The following is a 27163-nucleotide window of genomic DNA, read 5'->3' on the forward strand; positions in this document are numbered from 1 at the left end:
AGGCAGAGAAGTAGCTTTGGTCTAAGTGAGCGTGTTATCCGGCAGGGTGTGTCCTCCGAGATGAGGAGGCACCTCGGGAAAAAAACTCACCCGTCGAGTCCCTCCCTCTTACTACACTAACGTCCACAGCTCCTTCCACCCATCAAAACTCCGCGATAAAGAACAGTTTGCCGAGATTACAGGATAATGGTGTTTACAGCGCAGTTGGTCGCGTTCCTGAAGACTCAGCTGCTGCAGTAGGTTTAACGCGAACCAGCCTTAAAGCAACCTCAGTGTTTTTTTTTCTCCCCTCCTCAGTTTCAGTGGTTCACTTTCGCTTTTTTATCAGCCAAATATATAATTATGTATCAAGTGCTGAGGAAATTCGTCTTCACCGAGGCTCGGTGTGTGAGCGAGGAGGCCACGAAGAACTTCGAGGAGCTGTTCGAGAAGCTGGACGTGAACAGAGACGGGAAGGTGGATGTGGCGGAGCTGCGCGAAGGCCTGGCCGCTCTGGGCTTCACTGTGGGCGCAGACGCAGCGCAGGTAAAACCGCCACACGAGACACACCACAGTAACCCACACATCTACACAGGCACTGCTTTTGCACTGCAGAGCCACTTTGACCACCGTTCTTTTCACTATTTGTTCTTTATTCTTTTAGTTTTCCCTCTGTACTTCAGGCCTGTCCCCACCCAAGAGGATACAACCCCTCTTCACTGCTATTAAGCATTCGTGTTGGTTTCTTTGGGCTTCAACAAAAGCCCCTTTTACGTTTGACCCACTTACTGAGTCAGCGAAGACGGATAGTAACTCAAGCCTGTGTTACTAGTAAGGAATTAATATGCCGTGTCGACTGCAGGCCATTTGTCAGGTGTAGAAAAGTCATGGTGTAAAACAGTTAGCAGCAGCCATAAGCAATGCCAGGGTGACCAGACGTCCCGGACATGTCCTACTTTTGAGACCTAAAAAATGTCCGGGTGAATTTCAAAATCGTCCGGATTTTGTTCGTCGGCCTCAAACTAAATACATGTCGAGTGCTCTGTGATTAGAATTCCCGCTCCGCTCCGCTCCATTCCAGGTTTCTCTGTGTCGCAAATTAGCCACGCCCTTCTCCTCAAATCCATCTACTTTGCATTGAGTGTGTGTGAAGAAGAAAGGGTGGGCTTGCCGGTCTCCCCCCGAGCGTTTACACGCGAAAGCACGTGTGTGTCCGCCGGTTCTGCGGCAATGCCGAAACGAAAGTACGTTTACGGAGGAGTTAAAGAAAAATCCCCGTTCCAGGGTCGTGATCCGTATGAGGCGGAGTGCTTGACGTGTAAGGCGGGCACTTGTGTGTCTGTGGCAAATAAAGTTCCAGCGACCTGCAGGTGCAGTCAATTCAACAAAGCAGAAAGCAGCCGGGGCGAGAGCTCTTCGGCTAAAGTCACAGAAGGCAGACAGTGTAGCCGTCACTGCAGCAGAAGGCAGCTTTGCTTTTCATACAGTTAAGCACCACGAAAGCTGCAGGTCAATGGACTTGTTAAGGAAGGCTTTCACAGACTCCCCAACAGCTCAAACATTCTCAGCCACTGTAAATTCCCTGATAGCCCCCCATTCTGTTGACGTTGCTTTAGAAGCACTTCAAGGTATTCCCTACTGTGGCGTCTCCACTGATGGCAGCAACCATGGAGCAGTAAAACGGTTCCCTCTGCTGATCCAGTATTACGAGAATGGTGGTGTGCAAAGCAAATTAATTGAAATCAAAAGCACCCCAAATGAATCAGCTGACACCATTGCTCAGTACATAAAAGACACACGGCAAAAGAAGGGTTTTACCTGTGGCACATGCATTCACTGATGTCAGTGTTTCAGTCCAATATTCAAGAGATGGAGAGGGAGGATAACTCTGTTGTGGAGGTGAAGAGGATTCTGAACATGGTCCAGAGCTTGCTTCATGAGCGCAAGATGAACAACTTCATGCCTCTCAAAGCCAAGAGTATGTTGGCTCAAAAGCAGAAGGATGAATATGGACAAAGGTGTGACCATTTCAGGGCTCAGGTTCAGGGCCTGTACAGTTCATGTCTCGACTACCTTCAGAAATGGATGGCACCCATGGAGGAGTTCTCCACTTTTATGTGGATGGATCTGAGTGAAATTCCAGACTGGAATGATGTAGAGGCCTGGATCAAGAACCTGGCTGAAAAGGGAGTCGAAGTTGATGATGCAAAGTGCTTTGATCAGGTCACCAAGAAATCTCAAGAAATTCATTGAGAAAAATGCTGCAGAATTCAATGATCTACAAGCACATCAGAGGTGGACCAAATTATTTGAAAGGTCAAAAAGTGTTGATTTTCATTCAGAGCTGCTCAAGATGGTACAGTTTTTTTTGCCATACCTGCCCACGATGCAAATGTGGAGCGCATCTTTTCACTGATGCAAGCGCAGTGGACGAAGGAGAGGAATCGCACGACTGTGGATTCACTGAAAGGGATTTTGTGCACCCAGTACAATTTCAGGAACATGACCTGCAAAGATTTTCATACCTACTTAATGGGTAAACTGTTGAAAGACATGCAGTCTTCTGACAAATACAAGTGCAAATGCAAGAGGAGGAGGGCTGAAGAGGAGCCTTTTTTTCAGGGCTGAAGAGGAGACTTTTCTTTTTTTTATCATTCTTTTTCTTAAATAGTCCATCACTATTACAGTCAAAAAATGTCAGTGTACGTTTTTGTTGGTTACATATGTTGTATATTTTTACACAGACACCATGTCATTTGCGTCATGCACCGATACACCGACGTCCCCCCAACCCCCCCCCCCCCCCCCCCCCAAAAAAAAAAAAAAGGTGTCCTCCTTTTCAGAAACCCAAATTTGGTCACCCTAAGCAATGCAGCCTGTACTGTATTATGGATTACATCCTCTGCAGTGTAGATCAGTTAGTAGATTTCTGGCTGAGTATATACTCCTCATTTCCATATATACACCTGGGGTAGACCTTGAAGGGTGAGGCAGGAGTGTCAGCTTTGGTTTAGGAATGTAAGGCACTCCTCAGGTGCTAAAACAAGCCCTTTCTTCTGATACACACCCATCCTGGGCTCTGACCTAGAGACACTCATTCTACCCTGCATACTCCATAGTAAGAGTGACTCTGTAGAGTGGGTTCATAAACGTAGGCCACAAAGCATTACTGTATTAAAATTGCAGTTCTGTTGGTTCTGCATAAATCAGTCTTATTAATAAGTCATTCAGAGTGGTTTGATGTGAAACGGTTCATTGGTGATAGGAACCAGATGCCATGGTGTCTACCGCACACTAATATAGCCATTTTCGCTGTCCAATGAAAAACAAGTCTCTCCAAAACATTAACTTTACAGGAGAGGGCAAAAACACTCTTACCTTTCAATGTAAGTCAATGTAAAGAGATTTTGTTCCAAGTGATTTTAAAGCATTTCTATTGGCCCATTCATCTTGAAATTGTTACACAATGTAAAGGATAGCTGGTCTGTTGAAATGATGTAGAAAACAAAAAATCAACAAAAATGGAGATACATGGTTTCCATTGGACAGCGACGATATCTAATGTTAATAACAGATAAGTAGTGGTAAATCTGAAAGTTTTCTTTGGGCACTATTTGGCTTTACAACACCCTGCTTGTACCTCTCCACCACGAATGGATTTAAAAAAGTAGGCAAATAAAGCTCAAACTTTATCTCAAAACGGTTATAAACCAACATCTTAGACATTAGGCAGTGTATTTAGGAGCATTAAATGCTTCAGACATCTGGTTCCTATCACCCCCACAGTGAACAACTGTCATTAAGAGCTTTTCATATCAAACCACTCTGAATGACACTTTACATCTTAACCAATTAATTATGCAGAAATCTTGAAAAAAAGGTAGAGTTCTCCATTTAGGCATGGAGTACTTTGTTTCTAGCCTTTGCGTGATATATACATGGCTACAGATGTGTATGCACATAATAATGTATAAGCTGTAACATATCGTCGCTGTCCAATAAAAACCATCTCCAAAACTTTAGAGGGGAGGATGAAAACATTCTTTGTTAAAGGGAAACTGTACAACTGTTAACATTTATTGCTACAGTCCATAGTCAGTAGTTCATTCACTGGAGGGACAGGCACCACTTTGTACTGCACACTGCTGATATTAATTGTTGTAGTATATTTTATTCTATTATCTCTACTTTCTTTTTATATATCTGTAAATAGTGTACGGCAATTCTTTGTCCTCTTCATTTTGTTTTGCTCTTTGCTGTCCATTGTACTACTGCATTAGAAGAATTTCCCTCTGGGATTAATACAGTGTATTAATCTATCCACCCATCCATAAAAATGGAGTTACTTGCTTTTTTTTTTGGTCAGTGACCACATACGTCTAAGACGAGTTTCAGTAGACCTGCATTTTTACACTGACTTGTTTTGAACAGCTGGTGGCAGCCTAACAAAAGCGTAAAGGCTTCATACCAAGTACAAACAATATGCAGTCTGGATCTTATTAACTTACTGCATCCCATCAGAGAGATCTAAATTTAGTACCATGAGAGCTGAGAGGCTAAATGAACATCCACTCATGTGCATACTTTCTGTCATACAACAGAAAATAGTTTCCTCTGGGGATTCGGATCAGGATGAGCAGCTGGACTTTGCGGAATTTTGCAGCTACCTGAAGGAACATGAGAAAAAGCTCAACCTGACCTTCAAGAGTCTAGACAAGAACAATGATGGTAAGGTTCCAGTTCAGTCATTTAAAAAACGATTGCTTAAATATTTTTCATCCAAAAGCCATATCTTACTACAATTCTATCAGTTTGTTTAATTACATATTCTATATGCTGTTATTACACTGTAATACATAGTTTGTTTTTCTTGCTGTTTATTAATAGGCTAATGCTTTATATTTAATGTATTGTATACAGTAGATTCAAATCTAGGATCTGTAACAAGATAGATTCTGTTAAAGGGGCACACTGGCCAAAATAAAAAAATGTAACCATTACTACATCAGTTATAAACATGGTCACTCCCCTCCTACAGTGGTGCCACAGGAATCTCTAGAGTATTTTCTGAATTAAAGACTAGAAAACCCCCTTTCTTATGTAACTCGAAGGTGGGAGGAACTTTTGAAAATCTGTTTTGAAGTTGAATACTTGAGAGTGGCCTGTTAAAATGTGTTTTTCCCCACTAGCTGGCTATTGCAGAGGGAAGCCAGATAGCTACACTACTCTACATTAGTAACTAGGCTAGCAGTCTAACTAGAATGACATATTAACATCATATATGCAGTGAGAGAACATTAAGGAATGAAAACACAAAAATATACAACATTGGCCATGTTTAAATGCAGCCTGACAATCCGTTAATAATCCGACTAATATCTCAATTGGAATAGAACACGTCCATGTAAACACCTCAGTTGGAATATACTAGTCCGATTTAGGCCTTACGGAATACAATCTCTGTCTGATTGAACGAGGCAGGTGATCCTGTAAATAATCTGTTAAAGAATAATAACCGTGTAAAAGCCTGTATCTGATTCCATTCCCAATCGGAATGTGTAAGTACATTCTGATGATGTGCATCGCGTTATAGTGAAAGTTTATAACGTTCAACGTGGCGGAGCAGAAACTGGTCTGCAGAGGAGACGAAGTTTATGCTCTGAGCTTTAAAAGGTGGCAGTGAGACGGACGTCCTGCTTATGTGTCTCAGAACATGACGTATTCATTCAAGGAAGTAAAATCACAAGCGCACCAACTGAAAACTCATTTCACTCTGACTGGACTCGTGATGTTCACTGTCATGGTAGCGTCTGCACTGGTGGTTCTCGACGCATGCACGTCATTTTGGATCTGATTACTTATAGTGAGCCTGTAAACGGTGGTTTTCCATCAGACTGTTGAGTAGAAAGTAAAAACACCTCAGTCTGAATCTGTAATCAAAATGTATTCAATCGGATTGGCAAAAATCTTACATTTACGGTATTTGGCTGATGCTCTTATCCAGAACGACTTACAATTTGATTATTGTTACACAGGTAGGCGAAGGTGGTGTTAGGAGTCTTGCCCAAAGACCCTTATTGGTAAAGTGTAGGGTGTTTACCCAGGTGGGGATTGAACCCCAGTCTACAGCTTAGAAGACAGAGATGTTACCTACTACACTAACCAACCACCCACATGTAAACATAGCCATAGTGAATTCCGTCAAACCAATTGGGCCGAGTCTCACATCGTTGTGCTACAGAATGCTGCATAACTTGAAATATAACTTGTTAAGTGATAGTTTTAGGCCAGAATGCCCTTTAAAACATTCCTATTGAAAGCTCTAGCATTTGAGTAATTTCTGTATAGTGAATTTCACTGTTATTTTCCTCCTTAGGACGCATTGACTACACAGAGATTCAGCAAGCACTCAAAGACCTGGGTATGAACATCTCGAAGGAAAGTGCAGAAAAGATCCTCAAGAGGTAGTTACACAGCATGTATAACTCGTGTCCACAGAGTAACTGCCATTGGCTCTGATCTGTGATCTTCATATGGTCAAAGAAACCGAACTGTTAGCGGTATTAGAGGTGTTAATCATGCTAAACAGTAGTAGGGCATAGAAATCAAAGAGTTGAATACTTGTGGTGCAAAAAGTTCATTAGAATTATTGATTTTTAAACATTCAGTGTTTTTGTCCAAAACTGAAATATTGGAAAACATCGTTTTGGTCACTGGACATGTCCGTACTGTTCCATCTCACAGTGCTGAGTTGTTAAGCTATGCAAATTTGTAATTATATTTGCTTTGAGGGCTTTCGCTGACACTGTAGTGTATTGCTTGTGGGTGTGGTGGACTCTCAGGTCATAGTCAGCAGCAACTGTTTCTACGCTGATAAAGCGTCGCCAGGCCGCAAGTCAGCAGAGTAAGTGATAAGCCATAAGCTAAATCCAGAGGGACAAATAGCGCTCTATTAATGCGTAAACACGCCGTATGAAGATGAGTAAGGAAGTGTTTAGAGAAAAAGAGTGAAGTAGAGAGGACAGAAACAGAGCAACAGAGTTGTCTCTGAAGGGCATCTTTGTAGTTGAGTCTGTAATCCAATTTACCCTTGCTCTCTCATTGCCCTGAGTGGAAGTGCTGTCGTAAGGATAGAACGTGAATTATCTGGGACTTGGCTGTAAACTAGGTAGAGATTTGAATCAGGAATCGAAAGTAAAGCAGTGCTTTTGCATATGTTGAGTTTGGAATTTGTCTGTACCACAGAAAAGCCAATGCAGGAAGGGTGAATTCTTGGAGTAGCGTTTTAAAGGGTTTATTCCAGATGACCAAACTGATCACAGTTGACTCTCTTATCTTATCTGGTCAATTGGCTGAAGCTATCTTAATTAAAAAAAATGATGCAGACACATGATTAGTAAAAATATCTTTCGCGTGAACATACTATCTGTTCTCTTTGCACCACAATTCTACAGGCCTCACAGCTGCAACTTATTCATAGCGTCATCTTTTTAAAACCCAAAGATTGTACAAAGGGTTATGCACACAGAAAGTCACATACTAAACTATAACAGTGTGAAAAAAATCTGATTATCCTGTTACAAATATATAAAATAATGATTCAAGCAGCTTGTGTACATAAATAGAAACCGCTTCTAAGCCGCTTCTCCTTCTGGGTTGCAGGGCTGTACCATTTTCACTGTTTATATATTTTATTTTGCTAAAAACAGTGTTATGTCTCACAGATAAAACATACTAAGTCTAATTGAGTCGTATGTACTGGTTAGTAACTTTTGAACAAATTTGAATGGTTTCACGGTCACTCCACAAGATCCGTGTCAGCCAAATGGACAAGCTAATTCATTTTTTTTCCATGTCACACATGTCACATTTTTTTTGTCCTCCGTAGTTTCTGTTGCATTTTGTTGTTAACCCAAACAGATTCTCCCACCTCAGTAAGCATTATTATATTTTTGTACAAAATGAAAGCTTCATCACACTGTGTGCCATGCTTCCTGTTATCTTAGATTTAACATCAGTTTTTCTTATGACTTACTTGTGAGTAACCCCTCAAAAAAATGATTTTCACTGTCTGTTATGTGTCACAGACAAACTTAATGAAGTTTGATGTATTGAAATGCTTTCAGTTGTGCTTTCCCTCAGAATACTGGCACTACACATTTTGCAATGGGCATTATTACTCATCTCTCAAGCATGCTAGATTTCCACACTGCCGAAGTGTTGCTTACTTCAGTTAAGCTCCAACAACTAAAGCGCATACAGGCATCACTCAGAAATTGCTTTGTGGTATCAGTATTTTCTATTGCTAATACTGATACTGTATTTAATTGCTGATACTGATACAGTAATAAATGTAATTGCAATTAAATACTGTGGGATCTCAGGAGAGTCCTTTCTTAAAATAGTTCATTTAGAAATGCTGTCCATGTAATGATAAATAAAATCTAGTATTTGTAATTAAGATACTTTGATTGAGATACTTTTATTTGTACTCTCTTATACTTTAACTTATATTTACTTTTTGTCTATTTTTTATGCCTGTGTCTATGGGCAGAAATATCTATATTTATTTCTTATGTCTATATTTGTTTCAGTAAAGTTCTATCTATCTGTCCATCTATCTATCTGTCTGTCTGTCCATCCATCCATCCATCCATCCATCCATGCATCCATCCATCCGTCTGTCTGTCCGTCCATCCACCCATCCATCCTTCCACCCACCCACCCTAATACTAACTAGTATTATTTTTTTAGTCAAAAATGAATAATAATATTTAACAAAAATAGGTCTGCCATCAACAACAAAATAAACCATCTTGGATGCTCCACTAAACCTCTCCCCATCTCTCTGTCTTATAGCATTGATGCGGATGGCACTATGACAGTGGATTGGAATGAATGGAAAGAGCACTTCCTCTTCAATCCAGCCACCGATCTGGAGGAGATCATACGCTTCTGGAAACACTCCACTGTAAGCTCCAGTCTCACTTTTCATGACATGCCTCCTAAACTGATCTCAGCTGCTGATATGACTATGCGGCGTGAAAATTAGTTGCTGGTATCCATGTGACCGAAATTTGTGTGGGTTGCTGTGTAGTCATTGACCAGTTTTTGAAGATTGCGGTTAATGAAAGGGGACGTGAATGAAGGGCTGCAGGACAGACACACTGTGAGCACCCAGTCACACAGGCAGGCGGTCTCCTAAGAGGCTTGGCTTTCCATTAATATCCCTCAGAGAGAGTGAGTTAAAGAGATAAGGCATTATTTTAATGAAGTCTTTTTTTTTCACAGTTTCAAAACATCAGTTGCCTTTAGAAATTTTGAAAACTGATCACTCCATTTTTAATTACAATACCAGGTGTGAAGTTTAAGGGGAATTCCACATTTTTTAAAAATGTTTCTGCAAAATTAAGTTAAGATTAAGGTGTAAACAATGTCACTTAGAGTGGTTTGATGTGAAATGCAGAACTGTTCACAGTGGTGGTGATAGGAACCAGACATCTGAGGAGTTTAATGCCTCTAAAAATTCCCTCACAGAAAGTTATTACATGAAGTGGTCATGAATATTCTGCTTAATATCTGGGACATTGTTCTGGCCTAGAATATATACTTCAAATCATTTAAATTCATGGTGGAAAGGTAGGTACAGGGTGCTGTGCAGCAAAATAGTGCAGAGAGAAAAGTTTTTTTTTTTCTTTCAGATTTACCACCATTTTATCATCTGCATCATTACATACAAAACTCAGAAGCCTCATAAGTGTTTTTGGATAGTAAATAAAGTGCCTATATTTGTGTGTGTGTGTGTGTATAAATATATAAATATATAAACCCGTTTAACATCAAACCACTTTAGGTGACTTTATTTATATGTTAACCACTGAATTATGTGTTAAATCCAAAATTCCACTTCATAAGAACATTTTAGAGAGATTTACTCACAATAGCAGCAATGTGCTTCCAATGTTCAATGACCAATTCAAGAAGTAGCTTGAGGAATATTTCATCACGTTTTATCATAGTCCTCAATTATTCTGATAATTCGACTGATTTAAAGTTATTTTAAAGAAATCTTCCTTTCCCCATTAGTTCCAGTCTACATTAGGGGTCACTGGATGACCTTTTGACCTTGAAGCTTCGCTCAGCATGAGGTTAACTGGACCTGCATGGTTAAGCACAAGTGAGCTAATTTAAGCCTGTCCTGTTCTGGGGATTAGTTCGGGAAGTGGAGGGAACGGACAGGATCGGGTGGGGTTGGGACACTTCATCACGCAGTGAGGAAGAGTGCTACAGTAGGTCTTCACCACAGCTTTCAGATGATACCAGTACCACACAAGCTGGCAGTACTGGGTTAGAATGGCTCTGCTGCAGCAGCAGCAGCCCAAAGGGGAATGGTTCCTCATCGACTTCGAGGAGGACGGGGTCATGTATGAGGTGGATGTGGTAGGTTCTTTTTTTCTCTTGAGTTCAAACTATATTTATTGTTGTTGGCTACAACCTAGGGGAATTATTATGAAAGGAGAATTTCACAGATTTTTCAAAATGTCTGCATAATTCAATCACTGAGATGTAAAAAAGTTATACAGGGTGATTTAATGTGAAGGTTTTCTAGAACGGAGCATTTCATATCAAAGTTTTTTTACATCATAGCAATTGAATTATGCAGAAAATGTGATACATCTGATTAAATCCCCTCTAAGAGAAATCATTAGCAGTTTAAATGCCTGGCTAGATCTTTCACAGCGAGTGATGAAATGTTTCATTTTCTCCTTTTGGTGAATCTCATTTGATGACGTTAGAAATCTCAACTTACCACTGATTACTATGTTGTAAAAATCACCAGTGATCAGTACAGACCGAGCCCAGTCTTCACAGCATACCAAACCCAGAGTTGAAGTGTAGAACAGGCTGTTTTTAGGGCTGCACAATATGACAAAATAACACATTGGCATTAGATCCCTACACACTGGCAATATGCCTTGCAGTATACTAAAAATGCATAGGTCAGTCTTTGATGTGGTTGACATGTATTGCATTTCAAAATGATTCAAGTGTATTAAATGCTTTAGGATGCTCACATGACACAAGTAAATATTTCTTAAGGCTCATTTGCGTATTGCAGCCTTCTGTTATACCAGTACTTCCAAAGCAGGTTTGTGATGACAAATGACAATATGTTGTGCAGCCTCACCTGTTATAAACAACTGAAATGCTACACAAACAACCAGCAATGAAGAACTGGTTTAGTAGCTCGTGAGAAAAATCTTTGATGGTACAAGTGCTCTGTTAAACTCAGCACTGTTACATAAGACCATTGATTACATAAAAGCCCAGGGATTAGGCTCAAGCTACCAGTGAAGTATTAGTTAAGGACTGGTGAGAGTCACTGTGTGGTATTATGGTTATTAGTAAGATAAACTGGTACTGTAGAAAGGTGTGAAGGTATCTGTGGCTCATGAATGTGATACTGGACCCTGGGCTCAGTGTGGTCTATGGGCTGACCTGCTGTCTGGCTGGTGTGTGCAAGGTCAAGGTGTCACGGGTGACTGATTGATTAAGGCTGATGACCACTTACCTCATCCTGTTCAACGTAATTACTCTCCCGTACTCATTGCCAACTGCCTTGAGTAACACTAGGCCCAAATAAACTCTTTCACACATGTACATGTGTCTTGATGGGAAGGCCTTAACCAAGGTTTGGGCGATTCTGTTCCTGGTGGATCACAGTGCTTGATTACATGGCTTTTCTTGAGGTGACTCAACCTGAGGGCACCAGAGTTCACACAACTCAAACATTATGATATAATCAAAAATTATGTTCATTTTTTTCGTTCTGCAATTAAGTCAGGTAAATAAAATGAACTTTTTTTATACTCAACGTCCTACTTTCCATCACACAATCCTGCTAGACGTTTTTCCTCCTGGGTACACACTTGTTGATGGCTGTGGCATCGATGTGAGTTTGAGCCCTAATCTCCTCTTGGGGTGATGGCTTAGTCCACTGCAGCATTCAGGAACACATGAAGCAGCTCAGAGTTTGTGTCTCCAAATGTTTAATACACCGGAGAAAATATTTCCTTTTTTGTTTATTTAAAGCGTGGCATCGTCTCACTGGCGCAACTGTCTTAATAATTCATCCCAACATCAGGAGGTTGTGAGTTTGAATCCAAGCAATACCGCAGCTGTCCATATCTGAAGCCTAAGAGGAAAATATGCCGGATGGGAACTGTGTGATAGAAGGTGTGCTGGCTAGTGGAGAAAATGAGTAAAAAAAAACAAATTCAGGGTTTTTTTATGTAACTGAGATGCAGAGCTGAAACAGTAGCTGAGAGAATTTTTGACTCAACTAAGACGTTTGAGTTGTTTGAACTCTGGTTTCCTCAACTCAAGCCATGTTGTCAGTTACTACATCATTTAAGTTCAGACTTTTTATTTTTTACAGTGGAACTGAATCTGTGTAGGAAACTCATTAAACTCTGCTGGACACCAGCTCAGACCTGGTCAACAACCGTATGTCAGGGCTGTAGAATATTCAAAATTAAATATTCAAAACAAATATTCAAATACAACAAACTCATTTGAATAACGGAAACTTCTACTGCTTTTATAAAACCATGCACCTCTGTTGTTTATTAAGCTAATAATAGGCTGTTCAATGGTAGCACGATATTATCAGCTCTGAACAGCGGACTCTGAAGAGATCAGCCGTGCCTGATTTATGGGGACTGTCGGTCTCCCTTCCGTAAAGTTTACTGCTGCTCCAGAATGCTAGCTAGCTAACTAGCTTATGACAGTGTTTTAGGGCCACTGTTAGTAAAAATAACAACAGTAGACTTTGAGAATAAAGTCGTACTATTTCAAGAATGAAGTCATACTGTTTCAAGAATAAAGTTGTATAATTTCAAGAAAAAAGTCGTACTGCTTCGAAAAAAAGTCGTACCGTTTTGAGAATAAAGTACAACTTTATTCTCTAAGTAGTATGACTGTTTCATCAAAAAAGTGGTAACATTTCAAGAATAAAGTCGTACTGTTTGGAGAATAAAGTCGTACTGTTTGGAGAATAAAGTTGTACTGTTTGGAGAATAAAGTCGTAGACAGTACCACTTTATTCTCAAAACAGTACCTCTTTATTCTCAAAACAGTACCGTTTCGAGAATAAAGTCGTACCATTTCAAGAAAAAAGTCATACTACTTTGAGAGTAATGTCATACTATTTCGAGAATAAAGTGGTGCCGTTTCGAGAATAAAGTGGTGCCGTTTCGAGAATAAAGTGGTGCCGTTTCGAGAATAAAGTGGTACTGTTTTGAGAATAAAATTACTACTTGTTAGGGGGGTTGCCATTACGCGTTAATAACACTTTAATGTTTAATTATAAATATTAAGACTTTATTCTCGAGGTCTGCGGTTTTTTTTTTGTATTATCAGTGGCGCTAAATCGCCGTCATGCTCTCGGCTCGTGTTAGTTACAGAGGATAAATGAGAGCGCGTGAGCTCGGAGAATCAGCGCCAGTACCGTCGCAAGTGAATTCATCATGTTCTGGATTAAATGGTTTCTCAGCGGCTTTAACACCTTTATCACTCCACTGTTCACTGAGAAGATATGACGAACAAGCTGTTTTCAGTAAGTAAAAACAGTGGGATGGCTAAGAAGTTGCCCCCGCTTACCTGCCCCGTCCATCACTGAGACCTAACACTATTCAGCCTATAACTGTAGCTTTAATTGGTTACTGCTACTCTGTTACATCCAGTGTTTGATAAAACGTATGCAAATGCGTTATTTGTGACACTGTGTACATTATTCATTACTCAGTTAAGCAGAGGCTTAACAGTCTGTTTTGTGATGAGTAGAAAAGGTTAACACCTCTGTCTGCAAAGGTGGGAGTTAAGTGATCTGTGTCTTGTGGTATTGTGGTCTAGGTGCTGGATATAGGGGACAGCCTCACCATCCCAGACGAGTTCACTGAAGAGGAGAAGACCACTGGCCTGTGGTGGAAGCAGCTGGTTGCTGGGGCGATGGCAGGGGCGGTCTCTCGAACAGGCACCGCTCCGTTGGACAGAATGAAAGTCTTCATGCAGGTACGTCCAGAGAACTTGTAGAGAGGAGAATGACCGCTCTGCAGTGTCTTCCGGTTTTCTCAAACGCTAGAGGGCGCTCCTGAGTGAGTCCAAAATGAATGGGTTGATATGGAGCATTTGAGCAAAATCATAGTTTGTGAATGGTGAAACACTGTAAAACAATATAATCATTACTGAAGAATGTATGTCTTTAACACTGTTGTTATATTTTAAGAGCTTTTAAACTCGAGTTTTTGGAGATAAAAATGTGTCCCATTCAATTTCATGACATCAGTAAGCGCAAAAAGCCAATGAGCTGCTCCGCTCGCCAATCAATCATCGGGCTCTAGTAGTAAAGCCCGCCTCCTGCTACACAAAACCTGTTTGCTGTAGTAAAAAGGAAAAGTATAGGTGAGTTTCTTTGGGTTTGTAGTGAAATGCATCCTTCTGCTTTCTAAAATTAAAGAAGCGTTCTGAGCGAGTGATTAGAAACTATTTTAACATTTCGTTTTTAGCCATTGAGCGCCATTCACTCCCATTCATTGAGGACTCACTTGCGTGTGCCCTCTGCTGATTAGCCGTCCTGTTTTTGATATAACAGGAGAAATAGGAAGTGGCCAGGCTTCCTCATAAACCGGCTCTGGGTAAATATTTCTGGTGTCATATCTTGTTTGTGCTAAAACAAACTCTGCTTATGTTTTCAGGGGCACAAATCTGTGAACTTCACTCACAAACACAAAGTATTATTGATGTGTAAAACACAGTAATGAATGGGTAAAAATGTCTTTCTGGGTTGCAGGTTCACTCTTCAAAGTCCAACAAAATCAGTCTGGTCAGCGGGTTTAAGCAGATGATCAAAGAGGGGGGTGTCACATCTTTGTGGCGAGGAAATGGAGTCAACGTGCTGAAAATTGCTCCAGAAACAGCCATCAAATTCATGGCCTACGAGCAGGTAAGAGAGAAGTGTTTTTTAAAGGGGAGCTCCACCAATTTTGTAAAATTACTTCAACGTTCAATGGTATAGATGTGAACAAAATCATTCAGAGGGGTTTGGTGTGAAATGCGCTTTTCCAGAGAAATTTACAGAGTCAGAATTGTTCACCATTATAGCACTAGGAACCAGACGTCTGAAATGTTTAATGGCTCTAAAAGCTACATCACGTTAAGTTATTACGCAAAATGGTGAGGAATGCATGACTTGAGACCTGAGACATTGTTTTATGATAGTTTTGTTACGACGTTTTGGCCTAATATGTATTTTACTATTAACTCTTACTGTCAAAACCACATTCTCAGCTGAGATCAATGCGCACAACCTAACGTGCTTTTGTTGTGACTAGCCTGTAGCTACAGCTGTTCAACACGGCTAACACCAGCGACATTTAATTTTTACGGTTTTCTTACCTATTTTGTAAGATGGCAGACTTTGCGGAGGACTTTGAGGAAGTCTGTTTCCAGAATGTCGTATATCCATATTATTTGGAACCAGAAAACACAAAGTTGTTGCAGTGGTTTAAAGAAGAGAGGCAGAGCCAAAAGAGAGTGAGAGAGAGAGAGAGAAAGAGAGACCAAACCCAGCGGCGCTGAAGCAGAACATCCCAGGGTGAATAGCAAGTGCTGGTCTCAACAACAAACTACATGCTACTCCGCTCACCAATTTATTTGGTGGTGGTAGATAAGTTTTTCTTTTTTTTTTTGTGTGGCCCTTGTTAGATAGTCTGTTCTAAGCTAATGGCTAACAGTGATATATGCATGGTGGATAATGACGACTAATTTATTTCACTCACAAATGTGTCTTAAATGGATTCCTGTTTCTACATGCAGGTACATAAGGAAAACATAGACCCCAAATAAAACATATTTTTTCAATTTCACAGTATTTTATCATTATCAGCGTGATACACAAAAACTAACAAGACACACAAGTTCACTGGTCATTTTGGATAGCGGAGAAAATGGTGATATTTGTCATCTACACATACGGACGTCTGGTTCTTAGTACTACAATGGTGAAGAATTTTGACTCTAAACTTTTCTAGAAAGGCACATTTCACAGCGAACTACATTAAATAATAAATATTTTTCCCCTTTAATTAAAGTTCCCCTTTAATATGCCTACAAATGCAAATGCAGGTCAACTACATGCTACTGTGCCTGGAAAAGGAATGCATTATCTGAACACACCCATTCAGTGACTGCTCTTCGTTTTTCATTTTAATTGCTTTAAAGTCATTTATTTGACTTGATGCCAACATCCAGGCTCCACCGCAGCTGTATATATTAAGAAGCTTAGTTGTGTTTCTGAGATGAAGATGCAAGGAGTAGAGGTCGTAAAGGTGGATGACTTCAAATATCTTGGGTCAACCATCCAGAGCAATGGACAGTGTAGAAAAGAGGTGAGGAAGAGGGTGCAGGCAGGATGGAGTGGGTGGAGACGGGTGTCAGGGCTGATGTGTGACAGATGGATAGCAGCAAGAGTGAAAGGGAAGGTTTACAAGAGAGTAGTGTGTCCTGCTATGATGTATGGTTTGGAGACTGTGGCTCTGTCTAAAAGACAGGAGGCTGAGCTGGAGGTGGCAGAGATGAAGATGCTGAGATTTTCGTTGGGAGTGACAAGGATGGACAAGATTAGAAATGAGCAGATCAGAGGGACAGTGAAGGTGGAGCAGTTTGGAGATAAAGCCAGAGAGGCCAGGTTGAGATGGTTTGGACATGTGTTGAGGAGGAATAGTGGATATATTGGTCAAAGAATGTTGGAGATGGAGCTGCCGGGTAGAAGGAGAAGAGGTAGACCTCAGAGAAGGTTTATGGATGTAGTGAAGGTGGACATGGAGATGGTTGATGTGAAAGTAGAGGAGGCAATGGATAGGGCAAGATGGAGGCAGATGATCCGCTGTGGTGACCCCTAAAGGGAGCAGCCGAAAGAAGAAGAAGAAGAAGTTGTGTTTCTGAGAGCTGTTTTTGAATCAGCTGTACTTTTAATCACAAAGGGTTGCAAAAAAAGGAAATCTAAATACCAGAATGCATTTAATGTTAATCTTACACAGTAATGGCCTGCATTAGATTTAAGCATTGTTTTTGTTCTGCTACATTAGTAGACAGGGCCACACATGTTACAATAAATAATGCACTAATGCTCTTTTTGCTAATGTTTGATGTTACAGCTTAACTGGTAAGATGGGTGTTTTTATTCTGACACACCATTTCAGTTCTCCTGTGGTTTTAGTGCCTTTGCTTTGTCTTGTCAGTAAGTGAAACACCTGCTTAATATGGTTCAGTTTTGGTGCTTAACTTGGCCAGTCAAGATTATTCCACTTTTTTGGCCTGAAACGTTTAATAGGTGCTTTGGCTGTAGTGTTGAGTGAATGTCCTAGTGAAGAGCCACTGCCTGAGGTGTTTGGTTGGATTTGAGCCTTCTAGATCCTTCTATACATTTCAAAATACTTCCTGCTAGCATATCAATACAAAATGCTCACTTGTTTCACACATAGGTATAATTACAGTATCTAGATGCCTGTCGTTCTCTATCTGAGGGGATACGTCTGCACATCCGACATGTTGGAGAGGTCAAGATCCGCTTGTGATCACAGTCACGTGTATTGAGAGACGAAGAGTCTCAGGATTAAATCGGACACAACTTCCTTATTACGCAACCAATTTTCACCACATTTGTTTTGTTATAATGCTCAGACACAGATTAATCCAGGCTGCATGGACTGCTCTCAGTAGCTTTTATTACTTTAATAACTGATCGTGATAATTAGCTGACTGGACCAGCAGGAAAGTATTCACACACATCAGTAAATCCATCAATGTGTGAATCATTTCTAATCTTAATACACATACAAGTAAAATAAATTCTCCAAATCGGAGAGGAGGACGCTGTCTAAACTGCGGGCCATTATGAACAATGGCTCCCACCCACTCTACGATATGGTGATGAGACACAAGAGCTCATTCAGCTCAAGACTCACTCTACCAAAATGCACCACAGAGCGCCACAGGAAGTCATTCTTACCTGTGGCCATCAAACTCTATAACTCCTCCCTCAGTGTGTGATTCAAAAAACTGGTCATATGTGCAATAACAACAATTGTGTGTGTAGAGTACTTAAATCTGGTGTACATACTGTAAATTCTATATATTGTCTTAAATTATTAGTAAAGTGTTTATTTTTACATAAATGGCTGCAACTGTAACAACTGCAATTTCCCCCTGGGATCAATAAAGGAATCTGAATCTGAATCTGAAAACACAGTAAGAAGGACAAAGCTGAAGATGCCTTCCTATTCACCAGCTTCTCATTCGAATTTTCCCATTCCACCTTAAATGGAGCAGCAGTCACTTTCTGGGTAAAAATTTGAACGAGAAGCTGGCTGATGCACCATTTAAGGTGGAATGGGAAAATTTGAACGAGAAGCTGGCTGATGCACCATTTAAGGTGGAATGGGAAAATTTGAACGAGAAGCTGGCTGATGCACCATTTAAGGTGAAATGGGAAAATTTGAACGAGAAGCTGGCTGATGCACCATTTAAGGTGGAATGGGAAAATTTGAACGAGAAGCTGGCTGATGCACCATTTAAGGTGGAATGGAAAAATTTGAACGAGAAGCTGACAGGCTAACTTTTTAGGCTAACTGACTAACTGTAACTTGACCTTCCTGCACAGTCATATTAGGACCAGCAAGTTGCTAATGATGCTTGAACTTTATATGTAGGCTATTCTTGTTTTTGCATGTGGGTGTGTAGAATGTATGTACTTCATGGTTTGCTCTTTTGTTTACAATATGAACTTCTCTTTCATTTTTTGCAAAATACTATTGGGAATAGGAAACCAAATGCCAGCAGTTACAGAAAACAGACAGCAGGCTCAAGGAATTTGTCTGGGGCAATCATTTATATTTTTGCTTCATTTCACTGTAGTTCATTTGCGTAAAATTTAAAAATTTCAACTCGACTTCGTCGCTCTGACGTTGTTTTGCTCGCCCCTTGTCGCTAAATCACAGCCACAGATCTTGTACTCCCACAGTAAATGACTGGAGTCCTGGCTGTTGCTTTATTGCCTGCTAGTGTGAGGTCATGGTGTGTATTCTTCTCTTCATTATCTTAGACACATCAGTTGCCACATCCTGGATAGTGTTCCTGTTCTTTTAAATAAAAACCCTTCATTATTGAAAGCAGGGCTATTTAATTAAAATTCAATTCAAAGTTCAGTTAGAGAAAATTTCCTCAAGCAAAGGTCCAGAACATCATAATGTCAGTGCCATATACTGTATACTTAAGTAGCCTAGTAGTTATATCAATATCTTATGCAGTCAACAACTGAATGTCCCTCACTGGAGTCTCGGTGCTCATCGTAATGCACAGATCTGATTGGCTGAGTAGTGTCACGTAGTATTTACAACGCATGCGATTGGTAAAGCTAGAAAAGTAAAATAGGACCATCAACTATTATTGTTATTATTATTGTTGTTGTTATTGTTATTATTATTATAAGCTGTGTATTAGCACATTCCTTGTTTATTTCAAGCTATACATGCCTTATTTGAAAACCCAGCTAGATAAAAAGAATACTGAGATCATCCACCTCCCCCACCCATGCAACCAGCATGGGTGCCCCCTCTCCATCCCAGCTATATTTCAGTCTTAACAAATGTACATAAAATGTACTTAATTTAATTAAAGCTAAAATGTTTGCACATTTAACCTCATAGTCATTGTTTCAAACATGGCTTGTTAGAGTTCAGAGCATATACAACAAAACTATGTGTCACTGTCAAGGAGGGATTGCGCTGCAGTAGAGTGGGGCAGTCGTGGGCTGGAGGTTAGGGATCTGGCCCTGTGACCGGAAGGTTGCTGGTTTGATCCCCAGGGCCGACAGTCCATGACTGAGGTGTCCTTGAGCAAGACACCTAACCCCCAACTGCTCCCCGGGCGCCGTGGATAGGGCTGCCCACCGCTCTGGGTAAGTGTGCTCACTGCCCCCTAGTGTGTGTGTTCACTAGTGTGTATGTGGTGTTTCACTTCACGGATGGGTTAAATGCGGAGGTGGAATTTCCCCCGTTGTGGGATCAAAAAAGTATCACTTAACTTAATAGACGTGGCCGGAACAGTTTTGGAAAGCCTCTAAAGTTTGTTCTGTCTCTCTTGAAAAGTTACTGTTTTCACACAGGTCCAAAAGTGAATCTTATTTTTAGCCACTTGAGTGTCACACCACCACCACCAGTCTCCCTGCCAAGAAAGCATTACTGACACTAAAATGTTTGTCTCCTGCACAAATTTCAAATGAGCTCAGTGAAACTGAATCACCTGTAATATTTCTCTTCCTTGAGTTAACAGTGCCACTGGGGTGATAAATTGAAGGCACACTTTTAGTTCACCCAGCTTTTAAGTTTTACAGTATAAACCAGTTTGTGATGCATATTCCTCTGCTCTGTTCTTTCAGTATAAGAAGCTGCTGTCCACAGAGGGGGGGAAAGTTAAGACACACGAGAGATTCATGGCAGGTTCTTTGGCCGGAGCCACAGCGCAGACTGCCATCTACCCCATGGAGGTAAGAGCAGAGACAAGCAACTGTCTACCTAGCAAAATTTAACTTGACGTTCCTCTGCTTGAGGCTTGCCTGTTTCACATCTTATAGTAAACTCACGCTCAGGCGCTCTTCTCTTTATTCCTACATCCTGCGTAGTGTTCTTGATTTGCTTGTGATTTTTTCATAATTTAAACATCTATTGCATGATGTTGCTTCAGGGCAACAAACTAATTTTCCTCACTTTACAATGACATTATTTTTTTAAGATAATCAAAGGGTTAACTATATAGAGAAGAGTGTGAGTAAGTCAATAAAAAGCATGTACTTGGTCATACTATCTCTAAGTTAGCACATTGAAGCCTCTTTTTTAACATTCAGTATCAAGTTTTTTTGAGAATTGGCAGAAATATGTTTGTTGCCTAGAGGCAACATTGTGTGACAGTAGAAGGGATTTAGCCAGTCACAAAGCCAGGTCTCACAACTTCAGGGAACATGGATCTATGCCATTTCTTCCCATTGTCGCACAATGTTACCTCTAGGCAACACACTCCAAAAGGGCTCCTGCACACATTATTACTATGATTTTTTCATGTTTTTGAATTTAATAAACAGGTCTGAAAAAATAAATCAAATATCATTTTAATGCAAAAAAGTGAATTGAATATATATTTTTAGTTGCTCTCATAATGTGTGCAGTAGAGGGTAAGAGTATATTTCATGCATCAAGCATTGTGGTCTGAATGGATCTGAAAGGGTTCTTGCGTGGTTAATCTTGCTGTACCTATAAATCAGTGTAGTGCGATTGTCGGAAGAAAACCATGTATCTCCTAAATGGTAACTTTACAGGGGAAGGAAAAAACTTACTTTACTTTTAATGTAAGTCAATGGAACCAGACTCATTTCAATGTAATTTTGAGTAATTTCTTTTAGTCCATTCATCATGAAATTTATAGACTATGTAAAAGGCAACGCAGATTTTCAAATTATGTCAAAAACTGAAAAACTTCAAAAATGGAGACACAAGGTTTTCTTCTTACAACAGTGATAATCTTAATACTAATTAATACTAGTATTAATACTAATTCACAGACAAATGACTAAAATATTACACCTCTAATAATAATATTGCAAGAATAAATTCAAAGTAATTGGGTCCATTTGTCATGAAATGTTTACATTGTAAAGAACAGGAAATGCTTTCAAGTTGTTAGAAAAGTTACTGTAATGTTTTCTTTTGACAGTAAAGTGAAAATGAACTCAACACACAGTAGGAATGTACGGGTTTGTATTCTGTAAACAGTGTGTTTGACTGCTGCTTTCTTTACTGTTAGGTGATGAAGACCAGACTGACGCTGAGGAAGACCGGACAGTATTCTGGAATGTTTGACTGTGCCAAAAAGATCCTGAAGAAAGAAGGAGTGAAGGCATTTTATAAAGGCTACATCCCCAACATCCTGGGCATCATTCCATATGCAGGAATTGACCTGGCGATCTATGAGGTGAGTCAAAACAGATTATAAATATGAGCAAGCATGTCTCTGCTATTGGAAGAAATCCTCCTATCTCCATTTCTGTTGTTTTTTTTTTTTTAAGTTTTTGACATAGTTTGAAAATACCAGTTATTTTTTTACATTATGTGTAAATTTCATGATGAATGGACCAAAAGAAATGGCCCCAAATGACGTGGAAAAACATCTGGTCTTACATTGACTTTCATTAAAGGTAAAGCATTTTTTTCCCTTCTCCTGTAAAGTTACCATTTTGGAGAGGTTTTCTTCCGACAACAGAGATATATACTCGTCTCATGATGATACACTTGTCTAATGATAAGGCTGGACATGTTATTAAAGAGAGTTTGAATGGACAACATCTGCATTTCTGGGAAGGAAAAACTGTTTTAGCTGATAAACGGTTTAAAGCTGAACTCATGTGTGTCACCTCTGGGCATTCTTCATGATACTACAGGACTAAAGGGACTTACAGGACTTAGGGAACCTGCCTTGCTTGCATCAGTGTTGTTTCTGCTCCAACACCCAGACTTCAACTCAGGAAGGCCTTGTCCATGTGCTGATTAGGTGGATTAGTTGTGTTATAGCAGGTCAACCACCTGAAGAACATGAAGAACAAGGTTTTCAAAATTACATTTTTAAATAATCTTATTAAAAATGCATGACGTGCATTTTTTATTTGCATTTATATCTATGTGCATTTTATATCTGAACTATAGTTAGTGTTATCAAAGCTTTTAATTGCCCATTTCAGTAGGGGGTTCGGTTGGTTATGCCACCTGACTTTTCAGATTCATTTCAAATTAAACAGGCATCCACTTAGGCGCTCTAAGTACTTAAGTACTAAGTGCCTAAGGAACTTGAGTTTATGCTCAAATAAATGAACATTATTCTAAGAATTATACATGTTCATGATTTTCCTGAGGTCAAATCACCTGACAGGGTAAACTGAACTGTTATAACCGTGACTCAAAAATTATATTTTTTCCAAAATTTGTGTAAGGGCAGATGCACTGTACCGTGAAGGTTAATTGGGGTGTTCTTTATAACGCAGTGCCCTGGCCCCTTTTTTGTAAAAGCATTTCAAAATATAAGTCCTTTGTTTTTGGATGTGCTGACATTTGAGGAAGTCAGAACTTGGAGACAATAGTTGTCACTTTATTTTGCAACATGGTTTTCATTTTAAAGTTTTCAAATGTAAAATTCTACCAAACTATTTTATTTAAAAGTTTATAGAAATAAATGTCTTTTTTTGACGGTTTACTTAAAATTGTTTCACATAAAAGAGGTACTCTTGAATGTCATAATTTATTAAATAATTTTTTGGGAAAATAATGAACTTCACAAAAAATGCACTTCATGTCACTGACCCATATACATGCTACTTTGTGCAAACAGTTTGGGGACGGCTCCTTCCTGTTCCAACATGACTGCGCACCAGTGCACAAAGCAAGGTCTATAAAGACATGGATGAGCTTGTTTGGTGTAGAAGAACTTGACTGGCCTGAGTCCTGACCTCAAGTCCAAGACCTCACTCAGTAAAATGCCATAGCCAACACAAGTGCCTGTGAGGTATAGTAACAGAATTGGCAGTTAGTGTTCTCCTCCAAGCGTGGTGAAGTGCCCAGTCATGTTGTGTTAATGGCAGTTTGAAAAGATGTGGTGGCTGGCTTAAGGTGACTCCCATCTTGGTAGCTTTGTGTGAAGGGGGAGACCTTGTGAGCAGGTCGTCGGCCCTGAGAAAACACGAGTAAAAGAAACAAAAACCTGTAAATGGTGCCAAGACTCACTAAAACCATGTCTGTTTTGTCAGCCTATTTAAGGAGAGGAAGCGTAACTATCACTCTCTCACTCATCATCTAAGCCTCTCATCATCTCTTGACCTGTCTTACTCTCTCTGTCTACATAGACACTAAAGAATACCTGGTTGTCCTACTATGCCAAAGACACAGCTAACCCCGGGGTGCTGGTTCTGCTGGGCTGCGGAACAATCTCCAGTACATGTGGTCAGCTGGCTAGCTACCCCCTCGCCCTGGTCCGCACACGCATGCAGGCCCAAGGTAAGCACTCCACCAGGCTCACAGTTATTATTGTTTATTGAATGTTTAATATTATATTCTAGCACTAAAAAAGTAACTTTACAGGTGAAGGAGAGCAACTTGTGTAACTCAGTGTAAGTTAACGCAACATGTCTGTTATTCTGTAACACAGTAGAGTTACTGTAAACACCACGTGTCTGCTGACAGTTCATTCGCCTCATATTATGACAGTAATGTCTCCAGAAGTCCTCATTTTCTAGCGGCATGTTTTGGTTAGAAGTCTACACTTCTTGTTTTGCTATATTTACTAAAAGCATTTGCGTAATTATGTAACTGCATACAGGATGGCATGATGGCGCAGTGGGTAGCACTGTCACCTCACAGCAAGGAGGGCCTAGGTTCGATTCTTCGGCCGGCTGACCAAGGTTCTTTCTGGGGGTTCTCCACATGTCTGTGTGGGTTTCCTCACGCTGTCAGGCCAATTGGACATCCCAAATTGCCCCTTGGTGTGTGTGCTTGTGAATATATACGTGTCTGGCCTGGTGGCCTGTCCAGGGTGTGTCCTGCCTTCCACCCAGTGACTGCTGGGATAGGCTCCCCTAGTGACCCAAAAGGATAAGTGGCATAGAAGGTGTGTGTGTGTGTGATTATATTCAGTTATATAATGAAAATCATCTACCTTTGATTTCTATTCTGTAATCTTGCTTTGATGACAGAAACTTGTCAAATGTCAAATGTTTTTCTTTCCTCAAAACAAAACGATGATTAACTTTTCAAGCAATTCAGGTCATTAGAAAATATCTCCTCTTACCTCAGAGCACAAATGTGGTGTTGACAAAGTTAATCCACACTTCCGACAGAATTTCTGCTTGTGTCAATGAGCTACAAGTGAAAAATGTCAATATCAAGTGACACCATGTTTTTGGTGTTACCAGCAGTGACCGCTGCTCGTAAGGGTTAATAGGAGATCTGTCCAGAGTGAGCATGACTTTTGAGTTTTTCTGTATTCCAGCGTCTGTGGAAGGTGCGGAGCAGGTGTCCATGTCAAAGCTGGTGAAGAAGATCATGGAGAAGGAGGGCTTTTTCGGCCTCTACCGCGGAATCCTACCCAACTTCATGAAAGTGATCCCTGCTGTCAGCATCAGCTACGTGGTGTATGAGTACATGAAATCCGGCTTAGGCATTTCTAAGTGAGGTGTGTGTCAGTGTGTCTGTGTGGGTGGTGTGAGTGAATGAGTGTGTATGGCTGATGGGGTGATGGCGGTGGGAAGTTGTATGAGCCAAAGTTTATTTCCTAAGGCACCAACAGGAAAGTGTGGGTGTACATCTTTAGTTATCCAATACTGTGTATATTGTTCAGGGAGAAAACAAACAATTCCTGAAACATCTTCCAGTGCCACGGTGCCAGTGTCCCAAAGATTCATAGTGTGCAGCACTAAGCCTCATCCAGAGTATCCAGTAGGGCTGGGCGATGTGATGATTTGATGGAGATGTTAAACTTGTTAAGAGTCAGAAATTTGTCAGTTAATTCTTTATTCGGAGAGCCTGTTGCTCAGTTTGGCTTTAACTTGCATTCAAAGTACGTGATTAAAGTTGAGCTACATTTCCCCTAAAGCTGGCCCTTAACCTTAAACTCAACCCACAACCTAAACCTAACCTTAATCCTAGTCCTTATCCTACCACTAATCCTAAGGCTTTTGAGAATCAGGCAAGTTTCAGCATGTAGTAATTTGAACATCTGGAGGTAATTTATAAAGGCCTGTTCAAGTGAAGTGGAAACCATGAGGCTTGTAATGTGAACGTAGCCTTTGTCTCCACCCACATTACTATGTGGACAAATTAACCCAAATACTACCCTCTGGGAAATCCGTCTCATCTCTGAAAAAAAAAATTATGCAGATTTACAGCTTAGTTTACAGACGTCGTTCACTGATCAGTTTACGAAAGTGTACTTGCTTTACGCAACTGTTTACTGCCAGAAATGAAAGCAAATGACTTCTGTTCTGTATAATTTGCGTCAGTAGGTTTTCATTTCTTTCCTACATGGAAAACCATTGGGCCACATCCACCAGCTGATCTTAAGAAATTTCTTCTTAAAACCCACTTAGTTTTCAAAGATTCTGACATCAGTGTCTTCTTATTTGGATTTGTTCTTCGATAAGAACAGAATCTACACACACTCACAAGCGCAAAGGTGTGAACAGTTCTGCAGCTTAAGAACACGTCATGAATCTGACGTCGACTTTTTCTTAGGACCTTTCTCGAGAACACTTAAGAAAAAACCTGGGAAGATACTGGTGAATGAGGCCCATTGATTTTATTGTCCAGTATTATTGCCATTATAGAGATGAGGTTGAAAAATGCTGCAGTGTTGCTTCAGCGCAGAACTGCATTACAGTGATCGACATTCTCTGCATAAGCTTTGCAGCCAACATTAAACACCTTTGTTTTGTTGCGGTTAGGAAAACTTTTCCAAATATCCCTGCACTGGAAAGTTTGTTTTACAGTAGTTTCTTGTATGTCCTGCATGATTTTGTGTCAAAACCTTGTAATATTTTTCTGCTATATGTTTTAGGCCATATTGCCCAGCCCTACTGTTCACACCACTGCACTGTTCAACACAGACTGATTCAATTCATTATCCTCATTGTGCTACAGTGCTTTTGGGAAATGGCTCAGAGAAACAGCTGTTTTTCCTTAAAAAACAGAGAGAAAATTGAGTCCGGATTTACTCAGGTTTACGTGTTTTTTATTGTTAATCACACAGAGATCCGCACAACTTAACCTCTTGGTAGGAAACCAGACGTACAGTGAAAGTCCTTAAAAAAGTCTGTTTGAGAATTAAACACTTTGTTTGTTCTTGCTGTTTAGTATTTTGCACACTACTGCAGAGAGCGGGGTGACGTGCCTTATACGATGTGTGGCTAGTTCTGTTTGCTGATAACTGATTTGGCAATAACTTTGTGTTGCCTTCCCCCCACATTTTGTTATATTAGAAACTCCCATGTTTACATTAAAATATTTTAAATACTTCAATAAAGTGGTGCTTTTGA

At 40.2% G+C, this 27163-nt stretch overlaps 1 protein-coding gene across 2 annotated transcripts; it reads left to right on the forward strand.

Annotated features, from left to right (window-relative positions):
- Positions 1–10: 10 nt before the first annotated feature.
- Positions 11–27163, forward strand: slc25a24 (solute carrier family 25 member 24). 2 transcript variants are annotated; one of them, XM_017718459.2, is made up of 10 exons: positions 11–525; positions 4581–4707; positions 6356–6443; positions 8839–8950; positions 13894–14052; positions 14831–14983; positions 20477–20584; positions 21895–22062; positions 23981–24131; positions 25123–27163. In XM_017718459.2, exons 1-10 carry the CDS (start codon positions 343–345, stop codon positions 25302–25304), a joined length of 1431 nt encoding a protein of 476 aa, XP_017573948.1. In that variant the 5' UTR covers positions 11–342; the 3' UTR covers positions 25305–27163. The 2 variants fall into 2 exon arrangements, with proteins under 2 accessions (XP_017573948.1, XP_037393599.1); XM_037537702.1 differs by lacking the exons at positions 11–525; positions 4581–4707; positions 6356–6443; positions 8839–8950 and adding an exon at positions 10236–10419.

Source organism: Pygocentrus nattereri, chromosome 4 (assembly GCF_015220715.1).
Source record: "Pygocentrus nattereri isolate fPygNat1 chromosome 4, fPygNat1.pri, whole genome shotgun sequence".
Lineage (NCBI taxonomy): Eukaryota > Metazoa > Chordata > Actinopteri > Characiformes > Serrasalmidae > Pygocentrus > Pygocentrus nattereri.

Bases quoted from the DNA above. Each gene is read 5' to 3' on its own strand.
- slc25a24 (XM_017718459.2), top strand. From the start codon at position 343: ATGTATCAAGTGCTGAGGAAATTCGTCTTCACCGAGGCTCGGTGTGTG. The intron at 526-4,580 runs GTAAAACCGCCA...GTCATACAACAG, and splicing joins TGGGCGCAGACGCAGCGCAG to AAAATAGTTTCCTCTGGGGA. The intron at 14,053-14,830 runs GTACGTCCAGAG...TCTGGGTTGCAG, and splicing joins GAATGAAAGTCTTCATGCAG to GTTCACTCTTCAAAGTCCAA.